This window comes from Prinia subflava, chromosome Z, assembly GCF_021018805.1.
Source record: "Prinia subflava isolate CZ2003 ecotype Zambia chromosome Z, Cam_Psub_1.2, whole genome shotgun sequence".
Lineage (NCBI taxonomy): Eukaryota > Metazoa > Chordata > Aves > Passeriformes > Cisticolidae > Prinia > Prinia subflava.
In genome coordinates, this window is record NC_086283.1 from 56,425,250 (window position 1) to 56,446,221 (window position 20,972).

The 20,972-nt window shown below is 43.2% G+C and overlaps 1 protein-coding gene across 2 annotated transcripts in view; it reads left to right on the forward strand.

Moving 5' to 3' along the window:
- The window catches only part of ABCA1 (ATP binding cassette subfamily A member 1), a 91,676-nt gene extending 71,827 nt beyond the window's left edge, over window positions 1-19,849 (forward strand). The window contains exons 24-50 of one of the 2 annotated variants that reach the window (XM_063423801.1): window positions 231-303; window positions 807-1,009; window positions 1,978-2,026; window positions 2,704-2,817; window positions 3,148-3,299; window positions 3,738-3,862; window positions 4,232-4,330; window positions 5,514-5,703; window positions 5,859-5,953; window positions 6,308-6,340; window positions 6,902-7,007; window positions 7,721-7,795; window positions 8,196-8,365; window positions 9,292-9,469; window positions 10,001-10,116; window positions 10,204-10,348; window positions 11,670-11,793; window positions 12,389-12,518; window positions 12,651-12,771; window positions 12,946-13,008; window positions 13,484-13,590; window positions 13,974-14,115; window positions 15,320-15,454; window positions 15,675-15,778; window positions 15,906-15,998; window positions 16,176-16,419; window positions 16,620-19,849. In XM_063423801.1, coding sequence (XP_063279871.1) covers window positions 231-303; window positions 807-1,009; window positions 1,978-2,026; window positions 2,704-2,817; window positions 3,148-3,299; window positions 3,738-3,862; window positions 4,232-4,330; window positions 5,514-5,703; window positions 5,859-5,953; window positions 6,308-6,340; window positions 6,902-7,007; window positions 7,721-7,795; window positions 8,196-8,365; window positions 9,292-9,469; window positions 10,001-10,116; window positions 10,204-10,348; window positions 11,670-11,793; window positions 12,389-12,518; window positions 12,651-12,771; window positions 12,946-13,008; window positions 13,484-13,590; window positions 13,974-14,115; window positions 15,320-15,454; window positions 15,675-15,778; window positions 15,906-15,998; window positions 16,176-16,419; window positions 16,620-16,760 — 3,327 coding nt within the window. In that variant the 3' untranslated portion in view covers window positions 16,761-19,849. The remainder of the gene's footprint in view (window positions 1-230; window positions 304-806; window positions 1,010-1,977; window positions 2,027-2,703; window positions 2,818-3,147; window positions 3,300-3,737; window positions 3,863-4,231; window positions 4,331-5,513; window positions 5,704-5,858; window positions 5,954-6,307; window positions 6,341-6,901; window positions 7,008-7,720; window positions 7,796-8,195; window positions 8,366-9,291; window positions 9,470-10,000; window positions 10,117-10,203; window positions 10,349-11,669; window positions 11,794-12,388; window positions 12,519-12,650; window positions 12,772-12,945; window positions 13,009-13,483; window positions 13,591-13,973; window positions 14,116-15,319; window positions 15,455-15,674; window positions 15,779-15,905; window positions 15,999-16,175; window positions 16,420-16,619) is intronic. The other variant, XM_063423803.1, reaches the window with a different exon arrangement.
- Window positions 19,850-20,972: the final 1,123 nt, after the last annotated feature.

Below are 20,972 nucleotides of genomic sequence, written 5' to 3' on the forward strand. Positions count from 1 at the left end.
TCCATTATAGTCTCTTTCAGTGCCAGTAGTCCCAAACTGATTAGAGAGATACAAAATAGGTAAAGTACACTTTTGTAACACTCACTTCTATACCCGTGATTTCTTACTTCTGTTTTTGCAATGCTATGTCACCACCTGCAGCATCTGGTTGGACTTAGAGTGTAGCATCTGGTGGGCCCCTTTTTGAATAAACAGCAGGAAATAATGTTTGTCTTCTCTTTTGTGACCAGGATGACAGTGTCTCCCAGAGCAGCTCTGATGCTGGCCTTGGCAGTGACCATGAAAGTGACACATTGACAATAGGTGAGGCTTGGAAAGGAATTTAAAATTGAATCCCAGTTGACATTTCTCTGTAGCTCGCCTTGGACAGCTGTCTTAATCTTGTTGCTCCTGTGTCTAGCTACAGCCTTGGGACAATTATTAAACTCACAGTGATGGTATTTTAAATATTAGAATGCTTTTCTTGAGTGAGCCATTTTGAATTCAAGCTGTCCTGAGAGTTCATAAGCAAACATTATGTAGCTGCTTGGCCTGTTGGCAATATTGGTGAGCTGTACATCAATGATTTGCAGATCTTCCAGTAGCATACACAAGCTCTCCCAAGTTCCGCACGTATAAAGTATAGCCAGGCTTTTATCCAGACTTGTGTTCAATTAAAAACAAATTAGACTTTTCTTAGAAATAAGCTTATTTCCAGTGGTGTCCTATTTGTCCTCCTTCTGGCAGGATTTCTGAAGCTAAGCTCTTTTTTCCACATAATGAGCAGTAAAAAGTACAGAACTATCTTTTACATTTGTTTTTTCTAGATGTCTCTGCAATTTCAAATCTCATTACGAAACATGTTCCTGAGGCAAGACTGGTGGAGGACATAGGTCATGAATTAACCTATGTCTTGCCATACAAAGCTGCTAAAGAGGGAGCTTTTGTGGAACTGTTCCATGAAATTGATGACCGTCTGTCTGATCTTGGTATTTCCAGCTATGGTATCTCCGAAACTACCCTGGAGGAGGTTAGTGTTGATTCCTGTTTGTCTTAAACCAGGCAAAATAAATCATGGCAGAATTAAGAATGAGGTGAATAAAAAGTTGTCAGAACAGGCAGCTTTGCATTCCTCTCCAAAATGGATTATCTTCTGCCTGTGTAAGTGTGTGCTCATAGAGGTGTGCATTAAAAACTGAAATACAGACAAGCATGGACAGGTCCTGTGTACTCATCTGCACTTTGCTGAGATACCATGTGTAGGTTGGCCCCTGATTTGGCTTCTAATGCCTGTGTTATTTTTAGGGATGCTTTGTGTTGCATTTAGCTGAAAACATACATTTCAGTACTGGGTACATACATTATGCAAACAATTTAGACATATGCCCTTGTCAGGGTTATTTTTATGGTTTTGGAGTTTATTCCATGTGACTGTGTTCCAGCTGCCAAGTCACTATTTTAAATCACAGAAGTATCATGCACATTATCCTATGTGAAACTTGCTTATTTTTAATGAATGACAAGGGAAACTGAAACAGTGGTGTTGTCACTACTGAGGTTGCCCTCTAGGTCCTTCACAGCTGTGAAGACCTTGGTTGTTATCTGCAATTTGAAAATGGGTTATTTCTGGCTTAGGAGAGTCCATGGGTCAAGCTCCATAAAGATGCCTATTTCAAGCAAGAGCAAACCACTGTTAGACATGGGGAAATAATGAGATTCACCAAGTTTAGTTACTAGGTCTATTTCTGAGACACGGGAAAGAGCTCATATTTGAGATGGCCTGAGAACTGATGTTGGACAGGGGGAACTGCTGGTAGCAGTCTGGCTCCTGGAAGCTGAAGAGAAGCCACAAAGTCCATATCTCCATCATGCAGAGGATAAACTCAGTATCCTCAGTTCTCTCATTGCACCTGCCAGTCTCTCATGGCATCTTCTGAAGCAGTACCCACAATATCTCTTCTCTTTTGATTTTCACTGACATTTATCACTCCTTTTCAGATCTTCCTGAAAGTGGCTGATGATAGCGGTGTGGATGCAGAAACCTCAGGTGGGTGCAGCTGTCCCCTACAGAAGTGACACATGCCAAGGTGTGACAGACCCCGATTGAGACTGAACTGAAGCTCTTCTGCTCTAGTATTTTAGTGACCCAAAATAGCTGGGTTCAGTGTATTTAATGCATGCTTTTATGTGGTGTAAAGGTCAATTGACTCAGTTGGTAACATGTTTATTCTGTAACAGTGAAGAGTTTTTAGTGTTGGAGTATATTGCATATTACTTGACTGACACTGTTGTCTGCTCTGTAGAACTCCTGACATATCAGACCACAGTAGGGTCCAAATTACTTTCCCTGAGAGTAGATCACTGCACTGAGTGCTCATAACAGCAAATTACACTTGTAGTCACATGACTGCATATGACTCTCATGTGACGAGTGAGAATTTTCTTACCATGAGAGCAGCCTGCTGTTCCCCTGGGGAAAATAAGATATCAAGTGCACTAGAAGAAGTTTCTGGGACATCACACAAAGTATGGTGCATAAAACATGACCCATTGCCGAATAAGAGTCTTGGTTTTGCTTTTACTTGAACTGAAGTCACTCCAGATCAACTCTTCAGTTTGCAAATGGAAGACATGTAAAATGAAAACTTTATTGCTTTGGTTTTTCTGGGGCTAGCTGGAGATTAACTGAAGCAGTTCAGCTAACCATAACTGCTTTATTTTCAGATGGTACGTTGCCAGCCAGAAGGAACAGACGTGTGTTTGGAGACAGACAGAGCTGCCTTCGTCCATTTACAGAAGATGATGCATTTGATCCTAATGACTCAGACATAGATCCAGGTATTGCTGGAGTTCAAGCCTGTTTTCTTCCTGTGGATGCTCTTTTTTATTATAAGTACAGCCGATCTGAAGGCTGAGACTGCCAAAGGAGTGGTGATGTGTTTGCCTGCAGGAATAGTGGACAATGCAGGATGCACAGCCTGCTCAAACCTCCCTCCAAAGCTCTGACATAAGGGAGAAAATTCATTAATGTAAATTTCTGTTGTTATTGCTGACTGTGCTGTTTCTTTTTCAGTGAGTGAGAGTGGCTACTTCAGCTATCACCTTGTGGTAGCTTCAGCACGGGGAGCATCTCTGAATTTTTGAATCAGGGTTATTTCTTCTTGCCAGCAGAATCCAGAGAGACAGACCTTCTCAGTGGCATGGATGGGAAAGGCTCCTACCAGATGAAGGGCTGGAAGCTCACCCAGCAGCAGTTCATGGCTCTGTTGTGGAAGAGGATGCTCATTGCCAAGAGAAGCCGGAAGGGCTTTTTTGCCCAGGTGAGAGCCTCCAACATGAGCAGACTCCCTCAGCAGGGACAGCTCTGGACCATGTATTGTAGTCAAATGGTGGCCAAAAGCCACAAGGGAATGCAGATAACCAAAATCAGCCTTCACTGCACATGTGGACAGAAGGAGGCCTGTGCAAGTGAAAGGTAAACCATGTGGTTACAGTGTTTTCGCAAGGGCAAAAATTATACACCCTTTTGCCCTTGAGAACAGCATTTGCAAGCTAAATCCTCTGCATCTGAAGTGAATTCCCTGACTGAATGCCAAGACAGATCTTGCATTGGTGCCTAGCATTGCTTTGGTGTAAACAGCAAAGGTATTCCCGGGATACTCTGAAAAAGTTTTGATGCAATTAGTGATTAATATGTAACTCCTGATGCCTCTGGAGACATTTGCTTAAAAGGACTTGCTTTTTCCTTGCAATTTCAGATTGTGCTGCCAGCTGTCTTTGTGTGTATTGCTCTCATGTTCAGTCTGATTGTTCCTCCTTTTGGGAAGTATCCCAGCCTGGAATTACAACCCTGGATGTATGATGAGCAGTACACATTTATTAGGTATGTTTTGTGTGGCCTCTAAATTATCTTCTTTGCAAACTTGAGATACTGAGTTCCTTAACAGGTTGTTTTGGGTTTTGTGCTTATCTCAGAAGCACATTTTTAAAAAGAGTTGTGGTGTTTTCTTCTTTGACCTTTGAATGCCAGCTGCAGGTACAGGCAATGCCGTATCCATTTCTGAATGGTGCTATGACTCCTAATACTGTGTACAAAGACTTGGAATGTGTGTGTGCTCTTAGGCCAAGCATTCATCAAGGGCAAATCCCCACCCACATCCTTTCACTGTGCTCTTGGCCTTGCTCTTTTGCTTCTTTTGCCGTGTGCCTGTTGCCACACTGACTGATAGTGCTTTTCCTGCTGTTCCCATAGCAACGATGCTCCAGAAGATGCAGGCACTCACAAGCTTTTGGACGCCCTTCTTGAAAAGCCGGGGTTTGGGACACGCTGTATGCAGGGACATTCCATCCCGTAAGTAGAACTCTGGTCTGGGAACAGGAAGCACACCCTTGATAGCTCTAGCTGACTTTAGGAAATTATAGTAATACGTGGCCAGAGCAGGATTCAAGCCAAAAGAGTTGTGATTGCATTCAGTTTTTCTGCTCAGAACCTTTTAGAAAGTTGCCAATGCTCTGTCTGGTGAGGAAGTGATGTTTGAGTGCAAGTCCTTGCTGACAGAGATGGAGAGGAGAGAGCAAGTCACTGAAATTACTGTTCAGTCCTGAACATGATAACGGACCTATTTAGGTTGCTGTGTGTTGTTGACTGTAGCTATTCCCACTCCATAATCCTTTGTTTTCAGCTACATTAGAAATCTGAGTTAGCACCCCACAAACACCAGCAGAAGGAGTGGAGAGCCAGCCAGCATTTGTGTTGTTTTCTAAATCTGCCACCTGACTTGGTGCATGGCCTTGGGCAAGTCCCTGAAGATCTAGTCTGTGAATGTAGAAGAGGTACACACTCCAAGAGTCCAAGATGGTGTGTCCAGAAGACCTACAGCTCATGTTCACAGGATTATGGGGAGTGAGGCAAGGTGTCTGATATACTTACCATTGGTGGAAAGTAAGCTGCATCCTTCATAACAGGTGTGAAAACTAGGCTATTCCACCAATGGGCCATGGGGAAAAAAGCTTCCCACTGCAGCCTTGGGGAAGAGCAGTGTTTTGATGCCCCAAAGGCAGAAATATTATCCAAGGAGTCATCCAAGAAGATTGTCTGCTGTGATCTTAAAATCACAGGATATCTTAAGTTGGAAGAGACCCATAAGAATGACTGAGTCCAGCTATCTGCTCCTCGGAGATAGTTTACTTTGAACTAAACCACGTGACTAAGAGCATTCTCCAGATGCTCCCTGAACTCTGAACAGTGTGCCTGCTGGGACTGATTGAAACAAAACATTTAATTATAATGAAAAGAGGGGAGTGTCTGGCACTACTCAGTGTAGGCCAGCCTCAGTTTCTTTGGCAGTGGGATCTGTTAAAAGCTGCAGAGTCTGAAGCTGCTGTGAGCAGTTTCTGTCAGTGAGATCAAGCTCCTTTGAGAAACACACTGCCTCTTTGGGACACTGTGGAGTTTGATCTTTAAATGCCTTGTAAGCAAAGGGCATCATATTGGTCTTAAAAATTGCTTTTTTCTTGCCTCTTTCCAAACACAGAGACACTCCTTGCACTGTGGGGCAGAAGGAGTGGACCACTGCTTCAGTCCCAGAGTCAGTCCTGGACATCTTTCTGAAAGGCAACTGGAGCATGGAGAATCCTTCCCCATCTTGCGAGTGCAGCAGTGAGAAGATCAAGAAGATGCTGCCTGTGTGCCCCCCTGGTGCAGGTGGCCTGCCACCCCCACAGGTAGGAGCGAGCTCAGTGGTACTGCAGTGAGGAATGCTCATGAGGAGCAGAGTGATTAGGTGTGTTTCTTGCATGCAGCATTGCACAAGATTTATTTCATTCAGCACCTGTGTTTTCTGATGAACATTTATCTGTGTTTTCACTGGTGACACCAGCGTGAGCAAGACACAACTGACATCCTCCAGAACCTGACAGGCCGCAATATATCAGACTACCTGGTGAAGACCTACGCGCAGATCATTGGGAAGAGGTAGCTGCTGAACTCTCCCCCTTCCCTTCCTGACAAACACTGCTTGCTCTATGGGTGATGATGCACAGATCAGGCAAATAAGCCGAAGCAGTCAAAACTCTTCACTCAGGTCCTCAGATAGCCCTGCTCCTCAGCTCAGGTGATGTTTCTGCTTTTTTAGTGATTCTGTGTGCTGACCCTCATAGGCAGATTATGGGGGAAGCCTAGGGATTACACTGAAGAGGAATGGTGGGAGTTGTATCAGATGTGAGAGGCTTTCGCACTCTTTCCCCTGGCTGAGTGCCTGCAGCTTTGTTAGGTCTGTGTCTCCTCTGGTTCCATGTGTTACATATCAACTCTTTTTTCTCTCTGCAGCTTAAAGAATAAAATCTGGGTGAATGAGTTCAGGTGAGTTACTGTCTTTTCCTTAGCTTGTATGTGTCCACTAAATGTTGAGCATAATATTTAGTAGGACACATCCACCCTGCTTTGCAGTTTCTGTTACAGGACTCTTAACTGCCAGATATTGGAAGAAGATGTTTAAGAATAAACTGGGGCAACCCCAGAGCACTGGACAGCATGTCTGCCTTATGCAGAGAGCAGTCTTGAAAAGATTTGCATGACCAGTGTGCTAGTACTCTATTCTGAGAGGTGCTATTCTTCCAAGCAGGGGCAGCATGGAGATGTCCTTCTTTGCCTGCAGCAGAGAATAGCTGCCTTTATTAAATTAATAGCGTGCTGAGCAATTGTAATATGAGTATTTAACCCCAGAAACAAAAAGTAGAAGACTTCATGGCTAAGGAATCATGTAGGAGAATAAAAGTCATCCTTTCATGTAAGAGTGGAGACACTAGCCTTGGGTGTGCTGCAGGAACAGGAGACCCATGGAATGGGATGAGGAGGGGCATTTTTTGGAGCTCCGTGGATAGTCATGTCTTAGCATCATTTTCTGTCTATCTGAACTTTCAGGTATGGTGGCTTTTCCTTGGGTGCCAGCAGTTCCCTTGTGCTTCCTCCAAGCCATGAAGTCACTGATGCCATTAAACAGGTGAAGAAAATTCTGGAGCTGGCACAGGTGAGCAGTTGTCCCCCATAGGCCCAGGATGCACTAATATTGACTCTTGGTACTTGGGAGATGACTTGGAAGTTACAAAATGAGGAGCATGTGTATGTTAGCTGTGCCCACAGACTTCTCTCCACTACCTCTGAGCTGGGATCTCCCAGGCCGTTGTCTGGGAATAGCAGAAGGCTTGAAGACAGGTTCAGCTAAAGCTTACCCAGCCCACATTGCTGGTGTGGGTTCTGCCCAACACCAGTTGCAAGCCAGTGGAGATTGCAGACATCAGAATGTTTTGTGGCAGGACAGGGTGGTCTGTCTTGAGGAACAAAGAAGTGGTCACTGCCATCTTCAGAATCTCAGCTGAACCTCCCTGTGCTGAGTCTTCCCCAGCTCAGAAGAGAATTTGGGCCACTGTTTTCCTCTGAGACTGCCAGCCTGTGGGCAGCAATGTCTCTGAAGGTTGCATGCAACTTTGATTAATACATTTTGCTGGGGAAAAAACAGACATAAGACTGACCCTTCTTACTGGTGAGACTACAGTAAGGAAAGGGTGAAGGGAAGCCACAGTTACTCAGCCTTCATACCACCTTCAGTTTGGTGGGTAGAGGCTGTTGAATTGGCAGAAAGCTGTCAGAGCTGTGAAAAACATTGTGTAGTCTCTGCTAGACCCCAGGGCATGAACGAAGGTATTCTTAGAGGGGAAGTAAATGTCTCTTTGCTGTTTGCAGGGGAGTTCTGGGGATCGATTTCTCAACAGTTTGTCAAGTTTCATGAAAGGCCTGGATACAAAGAACAATGTGAAGGTAAATTAACCAACCCTCATATCTCTGCCTGCTATTTGAAGGTCTGGTGACTTGAAGTCACAGCAGTCTGTCTTGGAAAACTGTGTAGACCAGAGTTCTTTGTATTTGCTAGTGGAGAAAATGTAGCATGTAGTTTTATGTGGGCTTCCTCAAAATCTGTTTCTCCTGTGGACTCTAGGCCTATATGCCAAAAGGAGTTCAGTGCTGGATCAGTGATAGCTTCCAGCAGCCTCTTCTGCTAATTGATTAAACTCTGTGTTCTGCCCCTCAGCAAGCTAACTGGAAGGATGTGGGAAGAAATATTCCCTCAACAGAGGAAGGAATATTCTTCATGGCTTAGGAAGCTTTTGGCTAGCTGATGTACCTGGTGCCTTTCTGATGCTGATGTGGTGTCTTGTAGGTGTGGTTTAACAACAAGGGGTGGCATGCCATTGCATCCTTCCTGAATGTGATCAACAATGCCATCCTTCGAGCCAACCTCCAGCAGGGTGAAAACCCCAGTGCTTATGGGATCACTGCCTTCAATCACCCACTCAACCTCACCAAGCAGCAGCTCTCTGAAGTAGCTCTGTAAGTTGTGACATGAATTTGGAGGGGTTGGGGCTCATTGCTGATGGCTGGAAACAGGAAACGTGGGAGGTTTTGGACTCGCTGGTGGACAGTCAGTGACTTCACCATTTAGGCTCTTAACATGTGGGCTTTATTTTTACTGATCTAGGCAGGTGGCAACATGTGCTGCTCAGAACTTGCTCGTGCTGTTGAACAGCATTGCTGTACAAACTTTCTCAGTGTTTGAGTCCCTGGAAGCTGCAGTTTCTAAGAACCAGCCCTTTTCAGGAATCAGACCTTCTGCAACTCTAGGAAATTCCTCTCTGCCACCTTCAGAAAGGTGTCTCACTATGAATATGGTCATTCTTTTATCCCCACCATTTGACTAGGAACCACTAACAGGTCCTGTTGATTTTTGCCCCTGTGTCAAGCTGAGGGGCACACAGTAATGCACAGGGTTAACTTCACTGAGGCATTGACTAGTCCATTCCCACTATGATCAGAGTCAGAACTCATAATTTGTGTGCATGTATATCCTTCAATCCATAAAACAGTGGCAGATGATGGGGCAGATACTTCTGAACTTTTAAACAACACCAAAGGAAGAAAAACCCCAACAACCCCAGATTATGTGGGGAACAAAGTAGTGGTGATAAGGAAAGCAGAAAGCAGTCTTATGCTGAAGTTATTAACCAGTCTCCAGGTTGTGATGCAGCACTTGAGATGCCAACAGACTGTGTATGTTCCCTTTGCTGTATGGCTGGAGAAGAACGGTGCAGTTAAGAGAGTCTTGCGTGGTAATACTTTACTCAGGATTCTGAATATAAGGACAGAATACAGATAGCAGAAGAAGAAATAGTTTCTGCCCTGTCCTGCATGAGCTGCTTCATTTCATCTCAAAGGAGCCAGTACCAGCATACAGTTTGCTTCCTTCCTTTTTTATCCAGGATGACCACCTCTGTGGATGTCCTCGTGTCCATCTGTGTGATCTTTGCCATGTCCTTTGTTCCTGCCAGCTTTGTGGTTTTCCTCATTCAGGAACGTGTCAGCAAGGCTAAACACTTGCAGTTCATCAGTGGTGTGAAGCCTGTGATCTACTGGCTGGCCAACTTTGTGTGGGATATGGTAAGGACTTAGGCTGGGCTGAACCATCCTCCATCCTGTTTTTCCAGGGTGTCTTGAAGTGCATAGTGCAGTTTGGGCCACCACATTATTTTAGTGAATAACAACTGTGACTATGATTTTTGTTTCCTGTCATGGGGCAGTGGTTCATCTCACTGGGTTAAGGAGTACAGCAGAAGATGGAAGGACAACCATAAGCTCAATTATTAGCATTTATTATGCCACTCTAAAATACTTGCCCAAAAATGTTTGGTTGTGTAGCCCCGTGTTCTGCTCTGTTGAAAGCAGGTTTTCTCAGCCTGTGGTGTCTGAAACTCTGCGAGTTTACTGACTACTTCTAGAGAGACCAAGAAATGTAAATTCATATGTACTGTATTATGGTTCATACATATGACACTTTTAAGAGTCTCCCATTGAAAACAGCTTTGGAAACAGTGAAGAGTTTTGAAAATTATTGGATTAGGGCAGAAAAACATCTCTCCTTTTTTTGTGTCATCTGGAAAGAAATCTAAAGCCATGTTTTTCACCTTTCAGTGCAACTACATTGTTCCAGCCACACTAGTTGTCATCATCTTCATCTGCTTCCAGCAGAAGTCCTATGTATCCTCCTCCAACTTGCCTGTGCTGGCTCTCCTCCTGTTTCTCTATGGGTAAGAGATTTCTCATCAGAGGATGACTGGGAAGACTCTTGGACTTGGAAGGCTCTTACCTGATGTTGCTGCCTTTTCTCCCACCAGGTGGTCCATCACCCCTCTCATGTATCCGGCCTCCTTTGTGTTCAAGATCCCTAGCACGGCATATGTTGTGCTGACAAGTGTGAATCTCTTCATTGGCATCAATGGGAGTGTGGCCACCTTTGTCCTGGAGCTCTTCACCAACAATGTATGTTTTTCCAGAGCCTTCTCACTGTCTTGTGCTGCTGCAGTCTAGTTTCATGTTGCCTTTAGCAGCCAGATCTCCAGAAAAGCTAGGCCGTGGGCTGTACCCATTAGCTTCAGCAGCAGTTTAAACAGGGTTCTGGTGGAAATGGGTTAAAGCCCCCCTTTAGAAAAGCTTTAGAAAAGAGTAGTTAAGGTGGGGAAGGAGATCCTGAGATTGTGTAGTGCAACGTCAGAGCAGGATCAGCTACAGCAGTGTAGGTGATTTGGTTTGCGTTGGGTTTGTTTGTTCCGCAGTGGGGGTCCAAGGTCAAACCGCTACAAGCAGGCTGCTCAGGGCCATTAGATTTTAATATTTCCAGGGAGAGACTACACAGTCTCTCTGGACAACCTTTTCCGCTTTTCAGTCATTCCTAGGGTAAAACACAAATAGAATTTTCTTGTGTTGAAATGGAATTTCTTGTATGTTCTTAATGAAGGGCATTTTCCATCTGCAGAGGCCATTTAATCACCGATTTAGTTGTCCTGAATTTTGCCTCCTATTGTAGATATGTTTCTAGCTATGTTGGGGAACTTACACACTTCTCTTCAGTTTTTCAACACCAGATGCCTGTAGGGGAAGGTACTAGTTCCTTTCACGCTTGTAGACAACACAGGATGTATAAGCAAGCACTGCTTGACACACAGTGGTGTGAAGTGTTCCTTGTGGGAGGAGGCTCAGCAGACACTATGGGAGTTATTTGTTGATTGTACCTCTTCCTTATGCCTGTGGGCATAAGGATGCAGCCCTTGATGATAGTTCCTTTTGTTACAAAGCCTGTTCTAGCTCAGTAAAAATGAGTGCATGCTCAGAGATGAGTACCTGGCAGAACAAGAACTCAGGGTGCTATCAGTTCAATCCATGGGCTAAGTCAGCTGAAAGACAACAAAGGAAAAGCATTAGAGCTTCCGATGTGTGATAGGAAGGAACTCCCTACAGCCACTGACATAACCAGTCTGTGCAAGTTCAACTTCCCTGTGTCTTCACCCAGTAGCCTTTTTGCGTATCACTGTTTGCAGACACTGTTTTAGACTGTGAGTGCTTGGAAAAAACCTTTTATTGCAGTTTGCTTGTGTTAATACCATCTTGAGCAACACAACACTGACTGTCCAGAGGAGCCATGCCCCTAGCTCTTGGGAGAACATTTCTAATCCTTGGATATTTGTGGGGTTGCAGTGTTGGGGAAGGGAAGGAGGGGGTCAGTGACAACATGAGTCACTCTTGGGAGGTGGTGGCTGCATTCTGCTCAGCTGGTTCACTGGCACTTGATTATTTTTCGAAACAGAAGCTGAAGGACATCAATGACATCCTGAAATCTGTCTTCCTCATCTTCCCCCACTTCTGTCTGGGCCGGGGACTCATTGACATGGTGAAAAACCAGGCTATGGCTGATGCTCTGGAGAGATTTGGTAAGTGAAATTGTGTATCAGAGAGACCATGGACTGAAAGAAACAGAGAAATCTAGAGTCTGCTCCAGAAAAGCTCCTCTAACTTTCCAGGAACTGAAATTTGCAATTTGCAGCACACACCTGGTCAAACATGGCAAGTCATCATAGCCTTCCACTCTAAGTTGTTAAGAGAAACTTGTTGATAGATCCGAAGAGTTTTAAGTTAAGAGCATTAAATGAAAATGCATAAAGACAGTTGTATGGACATCATTAGGCCTAGTGTAAGGAGTGGCTGAGGTTTTGGAAAGCTGGATTTTTTTTTTCTGGCATGGATATGCCAGGCCTGAGACAGTTATTCTGTGCTTCACTAATCTTTTGGAAAGGTGGGCTAGCTCTTTGGCAGACTAAATTCTCTGGGCCTGAGTCCCAACTTTGCTACAGTAAAAAACATGCATGCAGCCACAGCTGGCCCCTTTTGTGGTCTAACCCTTCCCTCCTGCAACTGGCTGATTACCAGTTGTCCCAGTGCCCAGCTTGGTGAGCTCTGCTGGAAGAAATGCTAACCAGCTCCCCCTGCTCTGGAAAAGTGATTGTGCTTTTAATCTCATTTTGGCAGGAGAGAATCGTTTTGTGTCCCCTCTGTCATGGGACCTAGTGGGAAGGAACCTCTTTGCCATGGCAGTAGAAGGCGTTGTGTTTTTTCTCATCACAGTGCTCATCCAGTATAGGTTCTTCATCAAACCCAGGTAGGTTGTCCTCTCTACTGTGCTGCTACAGGCAGGTGAGGTTTTTATTGGCATCACCTGTGAAATGGGAGAATTTTAGCTATGAAGGCCCTGCCATTTTCTGCTAAGGGTTTATCATGTTGCTTTCTGCAGGCCTGTCTATGCCAAGCTACCTCCTGTGAATGATGAAGATGAGGATGTAACCAGAGAGAGGCAGAGGATAATTAATGGAGGAGGACAGAGTGACATTTTGGAAATCAAGGAGCTAACCAAGGTGACAGAACTTCTGAATTTGTACTTGTTGACACAAAACTACACAGTTCGCTGTGCCGTATCAGAGGAATTTAGTGGGGTCAAAACTTGATTGAGTTGGGAGTATTGAATATGTACATCTCTAACTAGAATTCTTTAACATAATCCTTCTCATTCTTTTTTCTTGTGGTTTCAGATTTACAGAATGAAGAGGAAGCCTGCAGTTGATAGAATCTGTGTTGGAATCCCCCCTGGAGAGGTAAGTGTATTTTTTAAATGCATTGTTTTGCTTCTACTGCAGAATTTAGGAGCCGTGAGACAGCACAGGGTAGAGCAAGATCAAAACCAGATGAATGTTCAAATTGCACAAAAGGAAAGTGAGGCAGTTTCTGGTTCTGTATGTCTCTGCTTTTGAAGAAGATTCTTAACTCTCAGTGTCTGGGACCAGAAGCCAAACTGCAGTATGCAAGGTTTGGCACAGATGAGCTGTGGTGACAGTGTATCAAGGGGATGCCACAGTTTGTTCATCTTCCCAGCCTAAAGGTTTATATTTAAAATAAAAGCCCAGAGGGTTGTTGGTTTGGTTTGGGTTGGGTTTTTTTTCTGAAAATGTGCTTAAGGAGTTCCTCTAGCTGTCCTGAGGGTCAAGTTTGCTTCTTCCCATGTTGTCAGTGCTGAAAATTATGCAGCCTGGATCCTGTTCTCAAATACACTGTGCTCATTTATATCCCTAGTGCTTTGGACTCCTGGGAGTAAATGGTGCTGGCAAGTCATCGACTTTTAAGATGCTAACTGGTGATACAGATGTGACGGGAGGAGAAGCTTTCCTCAAAGGAAACAGGTGAAAGACAATGCATCTTTTCTCTGCTTTCTCTTCCCAGTTTTAACAGCTTTTTTTTCGACATCAAAACTCTTTTCCACAACTCTTGGCATTTGTTTCAGCCCTTGTTTGAATCTGGTAAAGTACATCAGTGGCCTAGGAAACTCGATTTGGTCTGGTAGTAATTTCTGTGTAACAGCTCTTCCACATTTAAATGTTATTTTTAAAAAAACAAGAGGAGAAAAGGGAGAGAGATAAAAAGTAATTAGATCAAGGTGGTCTTCTAGGATCCTGTATTTTTGTTAGTTCAGTTATTCCAGAAACAGTTTCTCACTGTTTTAACATCTAGAATAGCAGCATATGCTCATGAAACCCTAACAAAGCATTTTTTTTTAATTTTACAGTATCTTGTCCAACATCCAAGAGGTCCATCAGAACATGGGCTACTGCCCACAGTTTGATGCTGTTAATGAACTGCTGACAGGACGAGAGCACTTGGAGTTCTTTGCGCTCCTGAGAGGTGTTCCAGAGAAAGAAGTCTGCAAGGTAAAAGACACACCATAGGACCCATCCCAAGTGGTCCAAAAGTGACCAATTTGCTGGTTCTTGCTTCCATGCACCCTCCCTGCAAGTCATGTAATGCCATGATATGAAACTGTTGAAGATACTCTATGGTGAAATCTTCCCCCCTTTTCTTCAGGACAATTCAAGAGTTGCCCTGTTTTTTCAGTGTTGCCTGGACAAATGTACTAAATGGAAGGGCAGATAATTTGGGTCCTATGTTCTCATAGTGAATACTCCTCTCTACTGAACAACTTTCTTTAAGAATTTAAGGGCTGTTGAACTGCAGGTCATGCAGAACCTCACTTGCTGTTGAGTGTTAATTCTTTAAAGTCCCCAGAATTAAACACTCTACATCTTAGTAGAAGCCTTGTGCTCAGTTTTAAAAGCTTTCCGGTTGATCATGGTGCATGCTATTTCAGCATTCAGACATGAGGTTACAACAACAGTCTTTAGGCAATTGGTGACAGCTGCCAGTACCATGCAGCATCCTACTCAGCTCTGTTTCCTGCAATTAACAGTTTTTACTGTAGGAAACTTGAGTGCTCTAGATAGATGATATCTAGTGTATGTCCAAGCAGCTTGAGTCCTTCTGTGAGGGTGGAAACTGCAATCTCCTAAGATTGCTGCCAAGTTCTTCCATGTGATGTTCTCACCAGTTTCACATAGAAAGGGAGCCGGTTCTGGGTGATTTGAGTAGTAGCTGAATCTCTTCCCTAGAACACACTTTAATTTGCAGGACAAGAATGCCTGCACCATTAGGGATACTACTGAACAACAAACCAGATTCCATCTATCCAAAGGGCTAAGATGCACTGTGGTGTGAGTGCTGTGGGTCAGCAGTGTCCATGCCCCTGCTGTAAGCCCGCAGTAACAGGAAAGCTTGCTGAAGCTGGTGCTGCTAAGAGCAATAGACTGTTGGTTAATATGGCTCAGCTGATGTTGAACTCATGCCCAGTGGCCAATAAACTGCAGCCATTTGATTTTTCAGGCCTCCTGGGGTCAGAGTTACATACATCCCGATCCTGAGGTGCACAGAGTGTTTCAAAACCCATATCCATGCCACATTAGATCCTCAGATGAATGGCCCTTCTGAAAGCTGCTTTTGAAGCTAAAGCTTGTAAGAAAAACCTCTTTGTGCAGATGTTGCTATGGTTGATTGAAGGTGGTGGTGTGCTATCTGTCATAGGTTGGAGAGTGGGCAATTCGGAAACTGGGCCTTGTGAAATACGGAGAGAAATATGCTGGGAATTACAGTGGAGGGAACCGACGCAAACTTTCCACAGCCATTGCCCTCATTGGAGGGCCACCTGTGGTGTTCCTGGTGAGTCTGCAACCTTTGCTCATCAATATTGTCTTGAAAAACGGGTTGAAATGAAGACTAATTAGTAATCTGGTGCATAAATTACTCTCATTTTAGAAAATGAGTCGAAGTTGCTTATTTTCAATGTTTCCATAATCAGGAATGGACAGATCATTTCCAAGATCAGGTATTTGTCAGTAGAACACAGCAGCACAATCTGGTTTTTGTATATATTTTGCAGGATGAGCCAACAACAGGGATGGATCCCAAAGCACGTCGCTTCTTGTGGAACTGTGCTCTGAGTGTAATCAAAGAGGGGAGATCAGTGGTGCTCACATCTCACAGGTAAGTACCACCCCGCCTGTGTCATACCTCGGCTTTTACATCTGTCAAGGCTGGATGCTAAGCTCAGCCTTTCTGCTCTGCCCCTCAATGCTGTTTGCAGTACTAATGTAGTTATTTCTGCCTGCAGCATGGAAGAATGTGAAGCCTTGTGCACTCGAATGGCGATAATGGTCAATGGGCGATTCAGGTGTCTGGGCAGTGTCCAGCACCTAAAGAACAGGTAGGTGTTTCATTTTCGCTTACACCACAGAGTTTGCATTTTTAGGGAGATACAGTTAGGCTTAGTTCCTCATGCCACATTTCAATTGCTATTCTGACTATAGGAAATGCTGCTGGATTTTTAGCCCACTTGTATTTCAAGAGGACTTAACTCTTGTACTGACATTTTTGTTTGCAGGTTTGGAGATGGTTACACCATAGTGGTGAGAATTGCAGGGGCAAACCCAGACCTAAAGCCTGTTGAGGAGTTCTTCGGGCATGCCTTCCCTGGAAGTGTCCTAAAGGAAAAACATCGGAATATGCTGCAGTACCAACTTCCCTCTTCACCATCCTCCCTGGCCAAAATATTCAGTATTCTCTCCCAGAACAAGAAGAGACTCCACATAGAAGACTACTCCGTTTCCCAGACCACACTTGACCAAGTAAGTTTTTAGTAGCTTGCCAAAAGTTTCTTTTGCAGAGGTAGGAGTACATTCACCAATTAACCTGACCTATCTTATAAGGGCATTTAAACACAGCAGAGTACTGAATCCCAGGACTATTTCAGGATGTCTAGTGCTTAAAATGCCATGAATTAGTGAGATACTATGGTGGTGTGTGACATGGCCTTTTTTTCTTTTAGGTTTTTGTAAATTTTGCTAAGGACCAAAGTGACGACGACCATACTAAGGACCTGTCATTGCACAAAAACCAGACTGTGGTAGACATTGCAATCCTTAACTCCTTCCTGCAAGATGAGAAGGTAAAAGAAAGTTGTGTGTGAGCCAATTTCATCAAAGAAATGATGAGCAGAATGCAAACTTCCTTTTCCTGGGATAGGATGTTCCCAAAGAAGCTAGAGGAAAAGTAACTGGACACTCTACTGATATCCATTCAATGCAATGCAATTCAATGCAATGAAAACAATTCCTTTACAGGGGCAGTGCCTCATGGAGTCGTCTTGTACTGTTCTCCAGTGAAAGACTTGAACTTAGCTCATTACAGGATAACTCTGAAGCTGTGGTAAAGCACCCACTAGATGCTGTGGGCTTTCAACCATACTGTATCTTGTCCTGTACAGTATGTTTTTATTAGGGTTGCTAAAATAATTGATTGAGGAATCATGGCCAGTGGTTATTTACAGATATTTTAGACATGCATGTTTTAGACTTTAGAACATTCATGTCAGGAGTGGGAATATGCTGGTGCTATATCCATTGCTGGCAATGAATGCACCAAAACAGTCAGTGGCAAGACAAGTCACCACCAGTGTTGTAGCCCTAAGTTGTGAGAACTTACCTGGCCAGCAGACTTTCTCTAGGCTGGTGTAGGTCAGTGGTGACAAAGCTGAGGCCACAAAGCAGTACTGTGCAGGTGGGATGGCAAGAAGACAGGCCATCATAACCACACATCTTCATCAGCAAGTGGTGATATGCAGAACTGTGAACCCTCCAAATGCATGATTGTCCCACCAGCGTCACAATCAACAACATACTCTGACTAGGTGTTTGTGCAGTTAAGTACTTTCCTGCTCCTCTGAGGTACTGTTGCAGCTGCATGAACGTCTAGTAGAAAGAAGTGGGTGAGAAGCAAACATAGGGTTTGGACCACAGCAGCAAACTCAGTAGTTGTACAAGCTGCTAATGCCAAGAGCAAATTCTAAATCATGAGCTGTCACTCAGATTTGTAATATCTGCTCTTTAACCCCTGCTTTGCACCAGAAAGGTACCCATCATCTGGAATTACTGCTTAGCACAAGCATGTTGCTGTTTCTGGCTTTGCCAGATAAAACTAGAAACAGGATGTAGATTTTTTTTTTAAACAGTATTATTTATGACTTTAAATAGGTAGGTAGCATAATTAGGGATTGAAAATGCTTTCAGTTGATCTTTGTAGCCACGGTATTTCTTTACATTATGCCTGTAATGCTATGCTCTCTTTCTATCCATGTGGTGGATAGCTGCATTCATGATCTGACCATGTTCCAGATTCTAGCAATCAGCTGCTATCTGCAAACAACTGCAAGTTGTTCATCTAAAATTTTCCTGTTTGGAAACTGGTATAACCTTAATGTGTAAGTTTCTGCTTCTGTTGTGCAGTGTAGTTTCAGCCATTAGGTGATCCCTAACTGGAGAATACACACTTATACATGTGACAAACAACTGTTTCAGTAAAAATCCCCTTGAAAAATAAGAGAGTGCAAGATAATAGTGCTACAGTTCATCAGTCAATTTTTCAAGTTTTACAAAGCCAGACTAATATTGGAGGGGAAATTATGTAGTAGGAATAACCGATTCTTGTTCACATTGTACAACGGTCATGGGAGAGTACGCTTTTTGGGCCCCTCTGTGTTGCTTTTACACTCAAAAACTGGTTCAGTAATGTGGTTTGAACGCAAGTGCAGTTCCTGAGCTGTTCCTGTATGCCATGCCTCTGCCTTAAATACCCGCACAGGTTCTGCATTAGTTTTGATGCTACTCCATGAATTGATCATGGACCATTTTCTTCTGTGAATGACCATAGCAGCCCAGCAAATACTGAAAAGGCTGGCATGAGCCTGAAGAAGATTGATTACTTATTTCCAAGTATACTTGGTAACACTGACCAACTCAACATTTTAAAAACACAGTTAAAACAAGTTCCTTGTCCCTCTGTGTCCTGCCTTGAGGTAAAGAGCTTAGTACAGGCTCTGCTGAAGTGCCTTTGTCATACTTTTTTTTTTTAATCTGTATAATTGATTGCTAAGGGGATTGAGAAAAGGAGTGTAAAGGGGATTGGTATACCTCACTTAAAACATGCTTTGTTATTACCTTTATGACATCATCACTCTATGGGGATGAGTTACAGGGTGATGAATACACCAGACTTCCAGGTGCAGAAACAGCAGAGCTACAGCTATGACTACTCCATAACAGGCTGCAAGTATGGTGCAGTATCACTGAAATGAGTAGCAGGTACTAGAGGCTTGTCTCTGCTGAAAGTCACTACTACAAATTGGCATGACATCACTGAAGTGATGGGCTAACGTTTTGCACTGCACCAAACTAGTGCTTGTAGAGCTAGAACGAGTTCAAGGAGGATTCAGATTCGGTCCTGAAAGGGCTGTGGTTTGCTCTTGGTAACTGCTCATTTGAATTATTCATGTATCAGGAAACAACAGTTACATGGTAATACACTTTCCTTAGCCCACCAAAAAGATTGTTGATTTCTATTGCCCCATGACTGTCATGCTTATAGGGTCTACTATCTGTGACAAAATGTTGCAGTAAATGTGGATATTAACCAAACTACTTCACAGCTCTGATCTGCATTCTTTGTACTGAACAGACAGCGTAATGCAACACTGGCATAAAGATTTGTCATGGAATACATTCAGACAGCCACTGATTTTTACTCATTCAAGTACATGTTGGGGAAAAATCACTCTAGAATCATACAGATTATATGAACCACTCTTGATAATGAAACTACACTGAGGTGTTAACTTATTTTAAACTTCAGTACTATTGACATGTTGCATCCCTCTTTGTAGTACATTTGTATTTTAGTAAAGGAGTTGTAATTTCCCCATGGTTAAACAACCACTTTTGTGCTTATCTTTCCCTCCTGAATTATAGTTGGTCCTTTGTTCCAAGCACTTTATGCTATCTGTAATGGGATCTATTTTTGCACTGGAATATCTGTTAACTTTGCAAAAATCTAGAGAGATTTCACATCTGAAATTTCTAAGTTAAACCCTTAAATGGACATTTTCATTAAAAGCAAAAAAAAAAAAGTATATATATTTGTATTTGCTAATATCTGTTATGTGAAGTATTAAAAGGCACTCTAATTGCCTTGTATTAAGTAAAAAATAAAGCTGTTATAGCACCATTGCTCTTCCCAAGTGTAATTTTTGCATTTGTTATTTCAAGGAGCACTGCTAGAAGCTTTTGTTTTGCCTGTTTTTATCGTGAACTTTAATGCATGAGATTGCAGTAGCTCTAAAAGCTAGTATGGAGTAGATGTACTACTTTCAGGTAAATGAAAATGCAAGATATAAAGGTAAGTGCTACATTAAACTTCTAAAGTTAGTAAATAAAAAGGTCTCTAGCAAGTGATTGGTTAACTGTCATATCCAGCTGCAAAGCATAACAAATTTCTCTGGATGTTTAAATGCCAACTCAAGTACCTGCCTCTGAATTTATATTACAGAGATGCAAGTTGATTGTTCCTCATTCCTAAAAACACCCTACACGCTCGGTTGATTTTGAACAGCAGTTTACAAATGAAAGCAGAATAACAGTCTGATTGCCCAAGGATAAACTGATCCTAAAATGTTGTCTGCTACTGCCTATAGTATCACCATCATCCAACTTCCAGTATCTAACCAATTCATGACATTACACTCATCAGGAAAATTCATCCTGAAATAAGAAGCCAATTAAAATTTCACAGAATCACAGAATATGCTGAGTTGGGATGGACCATAAAGGATCAAGTCCCATTCCTGACCCTGCACAACATCATCCCCAAGGGTCACATGGTGTGCCTGAGGGCATTGTCCAAACATTTCTTGAATTTGGTGAGGCTGGGTGCTGTAATCACTTCTCTGGAGAGCTGTTCCAGTGCCTAACCACCCTCTGAGGAAAGAACTTTTTTCTAATACCTAAGCTAAACCTCTCCTGACAAAAGTTCAGGCCATTCCCTCAGGTCCTGTGACTGGTCACCACAGAGATCAGTGTCTGCCCCTCCTCTCCCCCTCAGGAGGAAGCTGTAACTGCAATGAGGTCTCCCCTCAATATTCTCTAGGCTGAACAGACCAAGGGACTTCAAATGCTCCTCATTCGGCTTCCTCTCAGGGTCCTTCACCATCTTTGTTAACCCTCTCTAATGGCTTAATACCTTTTTTACATTGTAATGATGCCTTAGGATCTTAGCTTTCATATTTTTCATATATTTTTAATCCTCCAATTCTTTAGTGTATAACTCTAAACTCTGTATAGAGTGTTAGGTA